Source organism: Anguilla rostrata, chromosome 10 (assembly GCF_018555375.3).
Source record: "Anguilla rostrata isolate EN2019 chromosome 10, ASM1855537v3, whole genome shotgun sequence".
Taxonomy (NCBI): domain Eukaryota; kingdom Metazoa; phylum Chordata; class Actinopteri; order Anguilliformes; family Anguillidae; genus Anguilla; species Anguilla rostrata.
The window spans coordinates 26,276,253-26,294,283 of NC_057942.1; the positions used below are offsets into that span (position 1 = coordinate 26,276,253).

General features: G+C 40.0%; 1 protein-coding gene across 8 annotated transcripts in view; it reads left to right on the forward strand.

Moving 5' to 3' along the window:
• Window positions 1–18,031, forward strand: part of slc2a11a (solute carrier family 2 member 11a) — an 84,687-nt gene that overhangs the window by 23,066 nt on the left and 43,590 nt on the right. For all 8 annotated transcript variants that reach the window (XR_010323937.1, XM_064297684.1, XM_064297682.1 and 5 more), the window contains 6 exons: window positions 1,662–1,760; window positions 1,860–2,020; window positions 4,345–4,469; window positions 5,099–5,228; window positions 5,630–5,778; window positions 6,047–6,234. Coding sequence is in view for 7 of the 8 variants with exons in the window: in XM_064297684.1 (XP_064153754.1) it covers window positions 1,662–1,760; window positions 1,860–2,020; window positions 4,345–4,469; window positions 5,099–5,228; window positions 5,630–5,778; window positions 6,047–6,234 (852 nt within the window). In the remaining variant the exon portion in view is untranslated. The remainder of the gene's footprint in view (window positions 1–1,661; window positions 1,761–1,859; window positions 2,021–4,344; window positions 4,470–5,098; window positions 5,229–5,629; window positions 5,779–6,046; window positions 6,235–18,031) is intronic.

The following is an 18,031-nucleotide window of genomic DNA, read 5'->3' on the forward strand; positions in this document are numbered from 1 at the left end:
TAGCAACTGCTAGAATATTGATAATTTAACATTAGGTTCTGCAATAGATAATCTAGATAACACTGCAACAATATACCACCCTCAAGATGCAGTTTTTTTCTGTCAAGTTAACTTTGCGGGAATGAAATGGAAACCCTGGTTTGTAGATTCATTAAAATAAATATTCAAATATTTTCCATCCATCCATCCATTACCTATACCCGCTTATCCTGAGCAGGGTCGCGGGGTCAAATATTTTAGAAAATAAAGAATTTCCAGGTGCTGCAATCGGAAATACATATGTGATCAAAAGATCTATATGGTGTTTTGATGGTACAGTAGTAGTACATTTATGTTCTGTAAGGAAAAACATTCTGAAATGCACCTTGAAAGTATAATAATATTCTATTTGGGTCCTAATGATAACCATTTACTACCAAAAAAGGTGCAAATGAATTATGTATTGCTGGCTGGGCTACAATTTAATTTACACATAGGGTACCACTCTAAAGGGGAGAACAATCATTTATACCTTTTTCGGTATTTTTTACCTTTTTTTCTCAGAGTGTGCCCGTATAATATTGTGCACCACCAAATAAACAACCTTCCATTAAGGTGTACAGTAGGCTATTTGTAATGAGCACAAATGTAGTTGATCTGCTATCCTGGAGATTTTTTAAATCAGGGATGTCCTGTCTTATCTAAAAATGGCCAATGTGGGTGCGGGTTTTTGTTTCAGTCCAGTATTGTGACACCCGATTCTACTTGTCGATGTCTTGATTGAAGACCATTATTAGTTCTGTAGCATAATCAGGTGTCACAGTGCTAGTCTATAACAAAATCCCACACTGGCACTTTTTGGCTAAGATTTGGCTGTTTTAAGTATTGAAATAAAATAAAATGATGAAAGCAAATGATAGTACAAAGTCATCTTGAAGTAGCAGTCATCTCTCTGTGCTACATGAGAACATGTCATTACATTACATTACATTACAGGCATTTGGCAGACGCTCTTATCCAGAGCGACGTACAACAAAGTGTATAACCATAACCAGGAACAAGTATGACGAAACCCCTAGAGAGAAGTACCGGTCCAAGTACAGGGAACAACCGCATAGTTCAACTTGGACCCTGGTGGTTAAACTGATTAACACTAACAACGAGAACGGCAACAACGCAATCTATGGAAAAATAAAAATAAATAAAAATACAAGTAGTCGTTAAGACTGGCGCATCAACTAAGTCACCTATTAAACAGCTGCCTAGTTACAACCCTAAGTTTAGTCATTTACAGGGGGGGAAGGGAGGGATGGGGAGAGGTGCAGCCTGAAGAGGTGGGTCTTCAGTCGTCGTTTGAAATGGGTCACAGTCTCAGCTGTTCTGACCTCCACAGGGAGGTCATTCCACCATCGTGGGGCCAGAACAGAGAGGAGACGTGTTCTGGAAGTGCAGGTGCGAAGAGGGGGAGGTGCTAGGCGTCCTGAGGTAGCAGAACGGAGGGATCTGGCTGGCATGTAGGGTTTGAGGGTTTGGCATGTCACAAACAAATGTAAAAACATCATTGTGTAGCCTTACGTCCTCTGGTATAAAACCTGGAATGTTTAATGTTTTAAAGATCTACATGTCTACATCTGCATAAAAATCTTTTTATGAGTGATTCATACTGTTGTCTATGCCAACAGGGTAATGCTCGAATCCTGGCCCTGACAGTGTGTTCGGCAGCCATTGGAGGAACTCTTCAGTATGGTTACAACATTGCCATAATCAATGCACCTACTATTGTAAGACTGCCAGTTTCAGTTTTTTCATCAATAACTACAGTTTCACAAACTGGTGAAACAAATGTTTGAGCAATGAATGTTTATGTTTTCTTTATGCAGTATGTCCAGAAGTTCATCAACGAAACTTTCCAGGAGCGCTGGGGTGCTGAACTCCAAGTCTACCAGGTGACTCTAATATGGACCTTCATTGTGTCCATCTTCTCACTGGGAGGGCTGGCAGGTGCCCTGATTGCTGGTCCAATGGCTATCTACTTTGGAAGGTAATGATTGGTAATGTTTGTTATAAACTCTTTCACTGTTGCACTGGCTGCAATTGATTTAAAGAGGAATTCCACCCTAAATCGATCTTTTATTTGTAGAAGAGTAGCTGTCCTGATTAAGTTTGCAGCCAACTCTCTACCTGTAGAGAGTGCAGAGACATAGGCTTAAACTACTGTGCTACATGCTCCAAGTACCTACTGAATACAAACATGGGGCTGGGTGTTACTACATGGCTCGGAATCATACTTTGAGGGTGACATTACTCACTAGCAGGCTAACCACAAAAGGTTGCAAGGTTTTAATGTAACTGCAATTTGAATAACAGTTTGCAGTTGGCATGTAGCAAGCTATTTCAGACATGGTCACAATATGTGCTGTATTTATCATAATAAATCCGGCAATAACAGATGTTTTAAAAACTCCTGGTGGGGAGAGAATGGGGAAGAGGAGATGAAGGCATTAAGCCAGGCAAGGAGAAATGTATGGTTGACATCATTGACATTGTCTCTGGGTGACATTCTTAAAATAATAACAGCAAGCAAGCCCACTACGCTGGTCAGCTCACAAGCTAATACTGTTAACATGTGGAACAGCAGCTACCCCAAATCTGTCTGACATGAGTTCGGTCAAAGCCCTCTTCACCTACAAGAACTACCCCGCCCATTGTAGTTCTTAAAAAATGAGAAAGGGTAATAATGACATACACCTCTATCAGATTCTTTTGGCCAGTCACTAAGAGAGACTTAATCAGTTACGCCTTGATCTGTTAAATGAAGTTAATGTTGTTATTGTGGTGGAATTTCCCTTTGATGTACATTTCCATATTTTTACAGTTGAGGCCAAAAGTTTACATACATCTAGGCTAAAGACATTCAAACTCAATTTTTCACAACTCTCACAACACTTGGGGTAGCCTTCCACAAGCTTCTCACAATACTTTTCCGGAATTCCTCCTGACAGAATAGGTGTATCTCAGTCAGGTTTATGGGCCTCCTTGCTCAAACAAGCTTTTTCAGTTCAGTCCACAAATTTTCTATGGGATTCAGGTCAGGGTTTTGTGATGGCCACTTCAATACTGTGTTGTCTTTAAGTTATTTTGGAGGTGTGCTTAGGATCAATGTCCTGCTGGAAGACCCAGTTGCGACCATATTTTAACTTTCTAGCTGATGTCTTGAGGTGTCGTTTCAGTATTTGTAGATGATCCCCCTTCCTCATGATACCATCTATTACCTGAAGTGCGCCAGTCCTTTTTCCAGCAAAACATGCTAACAACATGATGCTGCCACCCACATGCTTCACAGTTGGGATGGTGTTTTTCGGATTAAAAGCCTCACTCTTTTTACTCCATACACACCGCTGACAATTATGGCCAAACAGTTCAATTTTTGTTTCATCTGACCAGAGAACACTCCTCCAAAAGGCTAGGTCTTCGTCCTGGATCACCTGCAAACTTCTGGCTTTTTTATGCTGGTCTTGGAGTAGGGGCTTCTTCTTGCGGGACAGCCTTTTAGGCATTGACAATGTAGGATTCTCTTAATGGTGGATGTAGATACTTTGCTACCTGATGCCTCCAATTTCTTCACCAGTTCCTTTGTTGTTGTCTTGCAGTTCAGTTGAACCTTTCGGACCAAAGTTCGTTCAGCCCTGGGAGTTAATTTATGCCTCCTTCCTGAACGATGCAGGGTCTGTGTGGTCCCAAGATTTTTATATTTCCATACAATTGTTTGTACAGTTGCTCATGGAACCTTCAGTTGTTTGGAAATTGCTCCTAAGGAGGAACCGTACTTGTGGAGGTCCACTATTTTTTTCTGAAGTCTTGACTGAGTTGCTTGGATTTTCCCATGGTATCAAGGGCAAAAAGGCAGTGGCTCTAAAGGTAGGCCTTTAAATACAGCCACATTTGCCAATTAAATCCCAATTAACTCCTAATTATGACAACTGGCCAATTAGAAACTTCTAAAAAGTCATTACACTAATTTCTAGAATCTTCCAGACTGTTTAAGACAATCAACTTGGTGTATGTAAACTTTTGACCCACTGGAATTCTGATATAGTGAATTAAAGCTGCAATAAATCTGTCTCTAATCGATTGTTTTAAAATGACCTCTGTGAACATATTAGATGCCCTAACTGACTTGCCAAAAGAAATGTATGGTAACATGAAATGTGCGGAGTTGTTTAAAAAGAGTTTGAATATCTTTAGCGTAGGCGTATGTAAACTTTGGGCCTCAACTGAACATAGCTCTCCGTCTAATTAAAAGTTTGTAGCTGCACTGTATATCTAGCCTTTTATGATTACCTCTGTGATTTCTCCAACTTTTAGGAAGAAGTCATTGCTGCTGAACAATGTATTTTTGCTGCTGAGTTCTGTGCTGGCAGTGTTTAGCAGAGCTGCTAGGTCTGTTGAGATGATCATTCTGGCCCGGTTTCTAGTGGGGATCAATGCAGGTAAGGAGTCAAACTTGTCTTTGGAAATGTGTTCAGATTAGCTCAAAATAAAAATGAGAAGAACCCTATACTCAGATATAAGCAGTGGTCATTTTTAAATAACAGTTGATCCATACATAAATCTTACAATGTGAAAAGGTTCGAAAAAAAATGTCTTTCATTTGTATCTCATCATCTTGGATACAATTATTTGAGATTCTCTCAGACTTGAGTGGCCAAGTGCTCCTAGAGTAAAGTAAATAATTTCCTTTAGGAGTTCCTTCTTGCGATACTGGATTACCATTCTTAGTTAAACTTACACGAAAGTGTGTGGAATGAATTATAACATGCTCACGTCCATTGTGGGAATCATTACATACCCACTGTAATGATTTTGTGAAATGGACGTGTGAAACTTCTGTGGCTGCCTGGCTGTGTTGCAGTTCTAAATATTACATATATTCCAAATATATGTTCACAATATCCATAGGTCCAAATATCCAGAGAGAGAAACAGTACGAGTAATTCCAGGAAAGACCTTCTGTAAAATGTAATAAACATTAGTTTTTAAAGAAAACTAATAAACAAATATTAATGTAAAAAAAAAAAAAAAACCACAGCCACAATTATAAACCCCCTTATTTGCACAGGTGTCAGCATGAACATCCAGCCCATGTATTTTGGAGAGAGTGCACCTAAGCATTTACGAGGTGCTGTTTCTATATCTTCAGCTGTGTTCACAGCTTTTGGAGTGGTGCTGGGACAAGTGGTAGGGCTCAGGTAGGCACACTATCCTTATGCGTTTTACGCCCATGGACCGTAGTACACTTTCTAACAGACATCTGTAGAAAAGCCCACTTGAAGAGAACTTAAATCAGGGCCAAACATTGTGGTTGTGAGTCACAGGTGAAAAACTACATTTGAGAATTTTAAGTCGCTGGTGAAAACAAATGTAATCAGACAATCCATTTTGTGTTTTAAAAAAAAAACTTTTCAGGAATGACTTAAATTATTAAATGCAAAGATCAGTGTATTCATAATACCACCATTTGACATAAATCAATATAGCATAAGTAAAAATATTCAGATGGATTTCTGTCCTCAAGAGCTGTATAAAGTAATAAGTGATAATAAATGAATTTAGCATGGTAAGAAGGATAATAATGATTTGTTCCCAACAGGGAGATCTTGGGGAGTGAATCCTGCTGGCCATACCTTTTGGCTAGCAATGCTGTCCCTGGTTTCATCCAGCTGCTGACATTACCCTGGTTCCCTGAAAGCCCCCGGTACCTCCTCATTGACAAAGGAGACAAAGAGGCCTGCATCAATGGTAAGGAGAACCCAAAGTTATTGTTTTGTGAAGCCAAATAAATGTCATCTTTCAGTTTAGTTAGTCAATTAGTTCGTTTTTAGGTTAGTCCTGCTGTTAATACAAGTAGGTTTGACCTTTTGTGAAGTCAACTTTGAACCGAACTCTTGTTTTCTTGTAATTCCACATTCTGTGGATGGGATTATATGTGAAATGACCAGATTTTGAGAGACAGTGTGAGAGTGACAGTGAACAAGTTCTGAGACTGATCCCTCCTGCCTTTGCACAGCCTTATGTCGGTTTCGGGGTTGCGATGTCCTGCACAGTGAGATCGAGGAGATCCAGCAAGAGCAAGCAGCAGCCCTGGGAATAAAGGCCAAGGGACCCTTGGAACTGTTTACGGATCAGAGTGTGCGATGGCAGCTGCTGTCAGTCATGGTCATCAGCAGTGCCATGCAACTGTGTGGGAATGATTCTGTGAGTGAGGTTGGATGAAGAGCGGGGGGTTGGTGACTGATCAAATGTGGCATAGTGAATCATCTTGGAATAAGGCTCAAGTATGTATTTTAGTCAATGGATAATTATAATTCCAAGCACCACAGGTGGTGGAAAAGTATTATTTTTGTTATAATTAAATTTTTTGCCCATTGACCTCAAATAACTTTTAGCCTGGAAGTCTGAGGCTTACCAAACTTGGGGGTCTCATTTTTGATGTCTGTAAATATGGCGCAGATTGGAGACCTGATGGCGCGATAATGCACATGGCAATTTTTCAGCTTCACAAGGCCATGCCCAGTTTGCCATTGAGCCACAAAAACTGGCACGTCGGTCCCTCTTCTGAGGAGCTAAAAAGAGAACCTGGGTAGTTTCTCTGCCATTTAGAATTTTTAAAAGAACTGTTAAAGCCACTCCTTCTAAATGGAGAAATTTGCTTGAAATTTACAGTTTCTTCATAGACATTTTACAAATTTGGATATATCAAAATATTTGCGAATGGTAAGATAATAACTTGTCAACACGGCTTTACACAAATGTGTATAATTCCCAAACTGTTTGACATGAAGTCATGTAACTTAGCGTGCATGTTGATAACAAATAACAAAGTCAAAACTCCAGCCCTAAAAAGTTGGCCATACCATATATATATAGCCTATATATATATATACAGTACCACTCAAAGGTTTGGACACACCTGCTTAAACCAGTTTTTCATAATTAAAAATGCTTTAAACTGTATAAACTTGTCTATAAACACTTAATTTTTCATTATATGCTATCTGTACTTATATGAGCAGATAATCATAAGTGAATTGCATTCAAAAGTTTAATTTTTAAATGAAAATGGAAATCTTGTAAGCTCATTGGGAAAGGGGGTGCATTGTTTTGTTATTTAAATATCTTTGTACGTACTGGTGTTCATGATGACGTCTAATTTAACAGGTGCTTTTGAAATATGGCGGATGGCCTTTATTTTTTTTAAATATGAAAAATTCTACAGGTCCTGGAATACCTGTTAAGATAGATGTGATCATGAACACCAATACGTACCAATATATTCTAATCTATTTAAATAACAAAACAATGCACCCCCCCCCCCCCAATGAGCTTACAAGATTTCCATTTTCATTTAAAAATCTAGCTTTTGAATGCAATCCATTTAAGATTATCTGCTTAATGTATATAAGTACATATATCATACAATGAAATATTAAGTGTTTATATACAAGTTTATACAGTTTAAAGCATTTTTAATCATGAAAAAACTGGTTTAAGCAGGTGCATCCAAACTTTTGACTGGTACTGTATGTATATGTATATATATATATATATATATATATATATATATGATGCAGTTTCAAATGTATTACTAAAAATAAATAAATAAATAAATGTATAGTCAGCTGTATACCTTTTTCATGATTTGGCTCTCTACTCCACAATTTTAGATTTGTAATCAAACAATTCACATGTACTTAAAGTACACATTCACTTTTATTTAAGGGTATTTTTATACACTTCGGTTTCATCATATTGGGATGGCAGGTATGCCATCCCGCCAAGTTACGCCTTGGCGGAGGCATGCCCCATACCTATACAGCATCGAGAGTTTGGCACTTTTCAGGGTTCCCCACAGAAATAACCACAACAGCCACAGACACTCAGCCCTTAAAAACATTACATTCTGTACATTCTGACCCCATTTCAACAGACAGATTTCATAAACAACTTCACATGTCCACACAATAAAGCCCCAAACTAAGGGGATTTTGCGTTTTCTCTTCTTCTTCTTCTTCTCTTTCGTCTTCTTCTGCTTATTTTTCCTGCCGCCTATCCGACTAACATCATGTCTCCCCATTGGACATTTTACCGACACCAGCCAAATCTTCACCTACACGACCCAATCAAAAACTCGCATACACACGCAAAATACCCATACCTTTTTACTCTGAAACATTTCCAGTTTAAACAGCTAGTTTGCCTGTGGCCTAGTGGGCAAGGTTGCAGTCTTGGGAACATGGAGTCCTAGGTTCAAGCCCAGCTTGGAACATGTTTCTTTAACCTGCTTTTACCCTCACTAATAATTGTCTACTACTTCTCAATTATTGCTTTTGCACCATATCTACCCGCCGTTCACCGAACATATACACTGCATTATGACGTACCGTCTGCACGTTCAGATATTAACCGGCTACAATATTGCAAAGCCATATGGATTCAACGGGAGCTCTTCTGTCCTTACTGGCCTGTGTTCTTCTTTAAAACCACGGACAGGTTTGCTAATGATATTTTACGCATTGCATAGCTATGTCATGGTGCTGCACTAACAAAGTCACAGACTGGTAAACCTCCGGTTGAAGGATTGAATCCTGCCTCGCCGTCAGGCAGATAATTTCCTCTTTTACAAAGAATTGAGGAAATATTGGGTAGCATTGCTTTGGAATACATCTTATTTAATTTTGGTGAGGCAAGATAGCCTATATTGTTTGTAGTACCGTAACTTGGCGTCATTTTGATATCAATACTTTTAGTGGCAGGCGTGGATTTTGGCAGTCTGAATGAATGAGTTATAGACGGTGTATGCCTTGTATGTGTGAGTAACTTGGCGTTTTTGTATGTTGAAAACGTGTTTTTTATGAGATGGACATTACAGCACTTTTTATATATAGCCCCTCATTTCAGGGCACCATATTGTTTGGGACATATTAATATTATGTAAATGAAAGTAGTCATGTTTAGTACTTTGTCTAATATCCTTTGTGTGCAATGACTGCTCGAAGTCTGACCCATAGACATGACCAGGAGCTGAGTATGTTCTCTGGTGATGGTCTGCTAGTCCTGTACTACAACCATCTTCAGCTCCTGCTTGTTTTGGGGGCTGGTTGCCTTAAGTTTTCTCTTCTGCATATGAAATGCATGGTCAACTAGCGGGGCCGGCCCAAGCCTTTATGGGGCCCTAAGCAGAATTTGATTTGGGGGCCCCCCACCGCCTCGGCGCCGCCAATACTATTGACTATTGTCAATGCTTGACCATTCACACATCTACTGTAAATCTAACACATCCATTATCAATTTTATTAGTTGTAGCTGTGTTGCTTTACATCATACCAATGTCAGCCTGGTACGTTTTTACCCTTCTATGGTTTTTAATCTTAAAAGTTAGCAAACTCAAAAGAGTGGTCTGGTGTTAATTTGCACTTTATTATTCAAAGTGATACAGTACTACGTGGCATACTGAACACGGTGTACTGAAAAGTAACAAAATAAACCAGCAGACAATGCATTCAACTAACTAGCTAGCTAACGTTAGCTAACAACATAGCCTAGCTAGCATATCTTGTCTTAGTTTAGTTAATGTTTGATTAAACATCCCTGAATTACGGTGGCCCTGAAGTGCAAAACAACAGCAAGGCAGAAAACACACACCAGCAAGTTCAGAAAACACGAGCAAGTTAGAAATCACACACCAGCAAGTTCAGAAAACACCAGCAAGTAAACAAAACACACCAGCAAGTTCAGAAAACACCAGCAAATTAAAAATCACACACCAGCAAGTTCACTGAAAACGGAAAGGGTAGGTACGAATGGAAAGTATTCCTTGTTGCTGATTGGACAGACAGTGTGTCAGTCTGGGACTAATAGAAGTAGCTAGTTTGAGTGCTTTTTCAGCTGAGCTGAACGAACGAAGAGCCCAGTACAGACCCAGAGCTTTTATTAAAGGGCATTTTTATACATTTTGGTTTCACCATGTAGCAATTAGCTAGCTAGTTATGGTTATCATATTTCTGTATCTATGATGGCTACATTCAACGTAGCTAGCTAGCTAACTTGGCTAAATAACGTTAGGCATACACTTGTCATCAGTGTCTAATTCCGGTCCTGGAGAGCTACCCACTTGGAGGTTTTCTCTCCAACCATAACCTAGCACATCTGATTCTATTCGCTAGATAATTAATTGTTCGGTAGCTAAGTGAGCTGAAATCGGTATGTTCCCAAGGGTGTTGTTGGGTCAAAAGCCTGCACATAGAGTAACGTTTAGCTCTCTAGGACTGTAATTGGAGAACCGAGCAACCTGTTGCACCAGTATAACGTTCGAGCGCATGCTAGTTTGATAGTAAATTCAGAGTTACGCCATAACTTAATTTCATTTCAATTTTCCGGGATAGATTACCCATTTGATTTGTATGATTATTTTGATGTGCACTTGTGCGTTCGTTTTCGGCAAGCTGAGATACAAAAAATAACCGACCTTTCTGAGTACAAGAACAAGTTCCTCAGTAAATGATAACAGAGAATATAATTGAAAAAATATTTTATTTCATACCAAGTCAATTGTTGGAGAGCAATACATATCAAAGAAAAAACAGAGTTAAGGCAGTCCAAAATACATCCACTAAAGGCCCATAACAAATCACCAGCTAGTGGTGGTGGTAGCTGTGTCAGTACAGTACAATAATTTAGCCATCATAAATATTACTTGACGTTAGAAGGGCACCTTTAAGTGCGTTTTAAGGGTGCGCATACTCATTTTAATGTCGTGAAAAGTTGAGAGTATCCAGGATTATGTCTTGAATGTCCTTGATTAAAATAAGCACGTATGTGTGCAATTACATGACTCGAATCGTTTAGGCTCATTTTCTTTCTCCCTAGAGTAGCATGTCGCCACTTCCTATTTCCCGGTCACCCAGAGTGACAGACTAAAAAGTCCAATCAGCAACGAGGAATACTTTCAATTCGTACCTACCCTTTCCGTTTTCAGTGAACTGGCTGGTGTGTGTTTTTTAACTTGCTGGTGTTTTCTGAATTTGCTGGTGTGTGTTTTCTGAACTTGCTGTTGTTTTGCACTTCAGGGCCACCATACTAAATTGCCTTGACATCTTAAATCCACCTAGTTGTATGCAGAGACTGTAAAAAATATGGACAAAGCTACTGTGACGTCACCCATTGACTCTACGTGGGTCTCTAAAACACATTTTGAAGCTCAATGGCGGGCGCGGCCATTTTCTCGATTTGGAGCCAAAACCATAGAGTTAAGCGGTCTTGTGATGTTTAGAATTTGATTGACAGTCCGGTGCGGAAAAGCCCATCGACCTGAACGAGGCTAGTTGACTGTCTGCCGTTACGTTTTAAAATATATTATCAGATGTTTACGGAGTTTAATTTCCATCCGTGACTGTACTGTGTCATGTAATCACGTTATATGTATGACATTAAAAATACAATTAGGCTATGTTCAGTTATCTTCAATTTATGTTTCTCAGCAAAACGAATATGCTTAGCTAGCATATCAGCTTGCCAGTGAGCTAGGTAGGCTATCCGTGGTTAGCTCACGCATTAGCAATATGAACCACAGGGGAATAACATTGACTACACTGATGGTCAATCAATCAGAGACGTGTAGGCTACTGGTGATTTGACTAGGCTAATTTTCGTATAACTGTCTGGTAGATCTGCTGTTAACCGAGCAAGTTATCGTCGTAGGTTTTCGCCACAGTCAGTTAATGAGCCAGTAACTGCTACTAGCTACTCCATCGCCGTTTGTGGTGTTCACTTGCTGGGTGACGCTAGCTGACCGATCGTTCGCAAATCACTTTCTATCGAATAAAAATCAACACTGTCAGCGGTGATTAACAAATCTACCAAGTATTTTAATAGCTGATCTGCAGGCGTGTAAATATGACAACGCACTTTGTACAGCAAGTTTTCCACCTGGTGCATGAAGACAAAAATGATGTAGCCTACATTGAATTTCTAATTATTATTATATTAGGCTATTATTTTTTTCTTGTAAATCATCAAAACCAATGGAGAAAAGCCAATAGACGCAAGGAGCCCCCAGAACCGATTCTGAGAACCACGGTCTTAAATGCCTTGCTTGTCGGTCTCTTAAATGCTAAAAACATGATCCTTTCTAAATGCCAAGATGGTTAATTTCGTTAAATTCTGTGTGTGATTTCATCGTGTGTTGTATATTCAGCAAATGGACCTTGAGACTTCGCTTCGTGAAACTGAAAAAGTGTTTATCCCAAAATCGGGATTATAGTAGCCTAGCTTTAGCCGCGTTTCCACCAAAATTACCCGGAACTTTCAGTCCCAGGAACTACTTTACCAGGAACTAAAAGGTTCCTTCAGCCAATGGTTGTCTGCGTTTCCACCGGGGTCTAAAGTACCGCGAAGATTAGGCAAATTAGCCCACTGACGTTGTCGTCGGTCCATCTGTCATATGATTTCTTCTGTAACCCCATACTACCACCGAAGTAACCTACATTATTTTCTAATAACCGGGACAGCCCGGAGGGGTTTATTCCACTTATATACAACGGGTTACCAACAATGAGTATATATGGTTACTTTTGTATTTATTGATTTTCATATATCCTCTCAAACACATTCATTAACAGCAGAAAACATGCACACGTTGTAAACAATTTGCTGTTTTATTACTTTCTCGTCGTCAATTCCATATAGGCTAATCGCAAAATGACAAGAATAGAACGAAAACTCGGACTTGCGTGAAAATGTAAATTAGTAGTGGTACAGCCACCGTTTGCTTTCCTTCGAAGTTACTGCTACCCGAGCAGCGAAGTGTGCCCTCCAGATGCGAACCATGCACCATAAATGAGTCCATAGTCTTCCTGGTCTTTTCGTGGAATTGAAAAATGGCAGTAAAATTGAGTAAAATTACGGCAGTCTGAAAAAGCTAAAGGGAAGATTACTAGAATTAACCTGTTATTTTACCCGGATAAAAAGTGCGGAAGGTGATTTCCAGTTTGCTTGTACTGTATCACCAATGTTAATTATGCAGAACTACCGCATACCTCACATAACTGTGTCAAACGTTTTGAGTCAATTACAACGGGCTAACAAAGAAAATCCGGAAGAAAATATTCAGCAACCGAATTAATCCGTTTGAATGTTTTGGTAGCCTACGTAATATGCTGTCCCAGCACGAATGCTTAGCATTTTATAAAACGAATACTAAAGCAAGAAAAGAACAGAAGAGCACACGTTATAATTCCAAGACGTTGACAGGCTATAACCAAAAGTAGGCTACTGCGCCGCATAACATACAAGTTTGATTTGAAGTTATTATGAAAATAAATTGGTTTGCCGCTGCATATTTTCAAACATGGCGGGTAATGGCGGAAAATAAATACAACACAAATGCTACGAGTACTCGACCAATCAGAAATGTTCAGCGCTGCAAGCTCCACCCAAAAGGTTCCTGTACTTTCGGAAAGTACTACCTCCCGAGCAGGAACGTTTTGGGGGGTAAAACAAAGCCCCCAGAACTAAATTTGGACCCTAGTTCCTGCGGTGGAAACGCACTGAGTTCCTCAAAAGGTTCCTAGTTCCGGGGTATAGTTCCTGCGGTGGAAACGCGGCTTTTGTCACATGCGTGAAGCATGGCCCAGGTAGACATTTACGGAATGTACACGACTGACAAGCCGTCAAACACGTCTGGCAGATTGAATGTTTGCCGGTTAAGGTTAGCTAGCTAGCCAAATGGCTTAGTAGCCGAAGTTGCGAACTGTTGTAGCATAGGCTACTACTGGACTACCAAATATAGCAAGCTGACTACGCTTTCTGCCAAGTAATTATTTGGTTAAGTAGGCTAAAGGAAACAGTAAAAATGACTCGGCTACCGAAAAACTTAAGAGGAGGATTATTTTATGGTCGTCTAGTGCAGCTGTAAATAGCACACGCCATAATTAAATCACCACGAAATGGGATGCCTGTATTTTCAGACTTAGCACAGGCGGACCGTGGCCGGAGCCGCCCACCCCAGTGACCATAGACTGTAGCCCCTTCTGTAGCTCAGTGCTCTGCAGTAATCCGGAAGTGACGCAAGCTGTACCTCATTGGTCCAGAACAAATATTGGCACTGTGCCCAAATGACGCAATAAATCATGAAATCGACCCATGGACAGTCATAAGACGAATAAAATACACCTATTATGATTATTTGTTCTTGTGAGAAAAAATTATTGACTTTGTATTTTGATCTCATTTGTACCGTAGACTTACATGGAAACCGGATATGAAAACACCTATACTGGAGCCATCCGTAGTGGCGCTAGTGAGCAACCAGGAACTACAACACCAGGAAATGAGCTTCAAAAACGAAGTCTGGTTTTGGCCGCTTGGTTGTATGTATAATAGCAAGCTAGCTAAACTAGCTAGCTAGAGAAATTTCGATTTTAACAGGTGAATGTGTTAGATTAAAACGATAGCTAGCTAACGCTAGCTGAATATACCTTGACTGAACTGAAGGCTTGTATGATGCATCTATCTAGCCAGTGGAATGTTTATGGTAAAATACTGTAATTAGTTATGCAAACATACCTTCATCTTGCTATTTTTTCTCATCTTCTGTTTTCTCTTTCTTTCTTTTCTCTCCAGAAGGATATGTCCTTTTTTGCGACATTACTTTTTTGCTGCTTTTTCCATCGACCCAGAGGAGAGGACTGTAACGTTAGTCTGACTGACTGTGCTTGCATCAAAATGCAGTTAATGTCCGTTACAGTGCGCATGAACTTGACACCAGCTCAGAGGCAGCGGCAATTCATTACACCAGTAGTATTAGCTAGCCAGGCCGTTAACATAATATTGCGTTTTGTATGATTACCATTGACATAATATAATATATCAAAAAAATAATAATTCAAGCTCGCTTGTGGGACATTTCAAGCACTCTTGGTGGCCACGGGGGCCCTAAGCAGGCGCTTAGTTAGCTTATGCGTTAGCTTAGCTTATGTGTCAACTAGATTCAGAAAGGGTGAATGGCTTCACCAGTCAAGAATTTTCCTGTTTTTGGTTTTGAAAACTCTTTGCAACTTTAGTAGGAGGGATTATAGGTTTGAGGGGGATTTCCCCCCTTATGAGCAACATTTTGGGGGTATTTCAATGGCTTGGGGGGCTTTTGATTGAGCGAGGGAAGGGTGGTGGCAGAAGTGTTAAAGACATGACAGGCAAAATTGCGTAACATGCTCACTTGCAGCAGTGTAGTATAATGGGGAAGGAGCTGCTCTTGTAACCTAAAGGTCACAGGCTCAATTCCTGGTAGGACCCTGCCGTTGTACCCTTGAGCAAGGTACTTAACCTGCATTGATTTGGTATATATCCAGCTGTTTAAATCGATGCAATGTACAGGGTTTCCCCCAGAAAAGTTGTTAGGCCCGGTGGCAAGTGTCTTTTGGCAGGGCCCGGCGTGGGCCAGCAGCCAAGTGTCTTTTTTGACGGGGGCCTGGCACAGGTCAGCGACAGACTGATGGGAGCATTAAGGTAGGGCCCTCAACCCTCAACCGTAGCGTTTTTCCCCAAAGATGGTATTTCTAGATATAGCCTATTTTGCCGCTGTGTTAACACATTTCTTTTCCGGTCAGGCACTCTTCACCGTAAGAAAATTTTTTAGGATTTTTCCGATATTGTGTAGAAAGTGCTGGGACGGAAACAACGATGGATTTACTCTGTAGCCACATCTGTCCAAAATGTAAACAAGTCAGGCAGTTTTCACGGTCGGGAAAAATTTTATGACAACGTTGTCGTGCACATCAATCTCATCAAGCTAACGTTATTAATAAACAAGTGAAATCGTTATTTCGTTGGCGATTAATAAGTCATGTAATGTTACAATATATCGAACGTTACATTCATGCTACTAGTTTAACGTTGCCTACACACTGCTTAAGTTAATATAAAAAGAATGTAGGCCTACTTACAGACGAGATGAAGTGATAATGCAGTTTGTAACGAGGTTAGTTAGCCTACTGAATGAAAAATGGTGGCTTGCTAGGTAACGTTAGCTTGTGATAGTTGGAAGCGTGTTGAATGCAGAGACTGTAAAAAGGTTGAATGTCACTCTACGCACAATGAGGGTAAAGAACACTGATCTCAGACCTGCTGTTTTTCTATTGCGTTCACATTTTAACCAACAGATGTCGATGGTGAGCTTTTCAACCGAGCCGCTCCACTGTAACTGTAGTATAAAATCATCTTAAAAATACATTAAAAAATTTAAAAAAAATTTCCCCCATGCTTAGGCCCGGCGGGCCGCCGGGCTTGCAGTACACTGGCGGAAACCCTGATGTAAAATGCTATGTAAAAGCTATGTAAAAAGATGTGTAAGTCGCGCTGGATGACAGTGTATGCTAAATGCCTGTAATGTAATGTAACTATTGTTTCCTATTGCCATTTTATTTTTAAGCCTGAAAGTAAGAAATAGCCGAACCCTTTCCCTTTCTTCATGACCTGCTTTAAAACTATCAAAATAACTTATCCGGCACAGTTTTCCTGAACAGTTTTAATGGCACACATTTGGTTTTTTTAAAAAAAGAACATAAATAAATACAAATAACAAGCAGTTTCACTTTGAACATTTGATTGAAAATGTTAAATGTTGATGTTAAAAATAAATTGTATGGGTAAGTGCTATTAGCTTGTACTACCTACATCACATGGTCTCATAGAATTGTGATCAAAGGCAAACACACTAACACTTGCTTTGTATAATTTTGATCACCACTGCAGTGAGGTTAAAACAGTAAACTAACTAATGCATTGTCATGCTCATGTGGACACACTGCTGCCTACATTCTAAAGCTTCATTTTGCCCTTCCTACCTGACATACACTATATGACAGTATCTGGACACCCATTGGTCTTGGGCTGTTTTTTATGGTTTGGGCTAGGTCCCTTAGTCTCAATCACATTTTAGACAATTCTGTGCTTCACCAACAGTTTGGGGAAGGCCCTTTCCTGTTTCAGCATGATAATGCCCCCGGACACACAGCGAAGTCCATACAGAAATGGTTTTGGAGAACAATGTGGAAGAACTTAACTGGCCTGCATAGAGCACTGACTTCAACCCCATCCAACACCTCTGGGATCAACTGGAAAGCCAGTTGCGAGCCTGGACTAATCGCCCAATCAGTGTCCATCCTCACTAATGCTTTGGAAGCAAGTCCTTGCAGCAATGCTCCTAACATCTAGTATAAAGACAAGAGTGGATGTTGTTATAGCAGGAAAGGGTGGACCAACTCCATATTAATGCCCATAATTTTAAATGAGATGTTGGATGTCTGGTGTCCACATACTTTTGGCTATGCAGTATATGTAGCCTATGTTGGACAGTGGGTGCCTGGCTTCAGTGTTTGTTTAAATAACATATATTTTTTCTTGCATTTCACAAATACACCCAGCGCACTTATACACAAATTAATTTACTTGGAAATGGGATATTAATAGGGTATTAACCTCTTAACACAGAGCCCCTAGTGGTTGGCATACCGGCGTGCCAAGATTACTGAACTCAGACATTCAGTGCTGCGGCAACCAAAGTATGAGTTAAAAACAGAAACGCTCTAGTTTCATTAGTAGACGATACACGACAACTATGCCAAATACGAAGTTTCGCAGCGCCACCATTGTCGCTCTGGTCGTTCATTTAACACCCACCCCTCCCTCATCTGCAACTGCACCCACCCCCCACCCATGACATAATGGACAATATTGTCTATCTTGGCATACATAAAAATATTCTCTTACCACTCAAAAATCGTATTCCGTCATAGCAACAAGATAAACCCGACAATAGTCCTAAGATACGCCAATACAACAGTGAAAATGCTGCTCACTGAATAACGAAATAAACACAACAAAGATTTCAAAAATCATACCATGACATTCTACTGTCAATATCTGTGACTAAATATGGAATAAATATACAACCTAACCATTGGTTTTACACGTAGAGATGTCCCTTTTGAGACTCCGT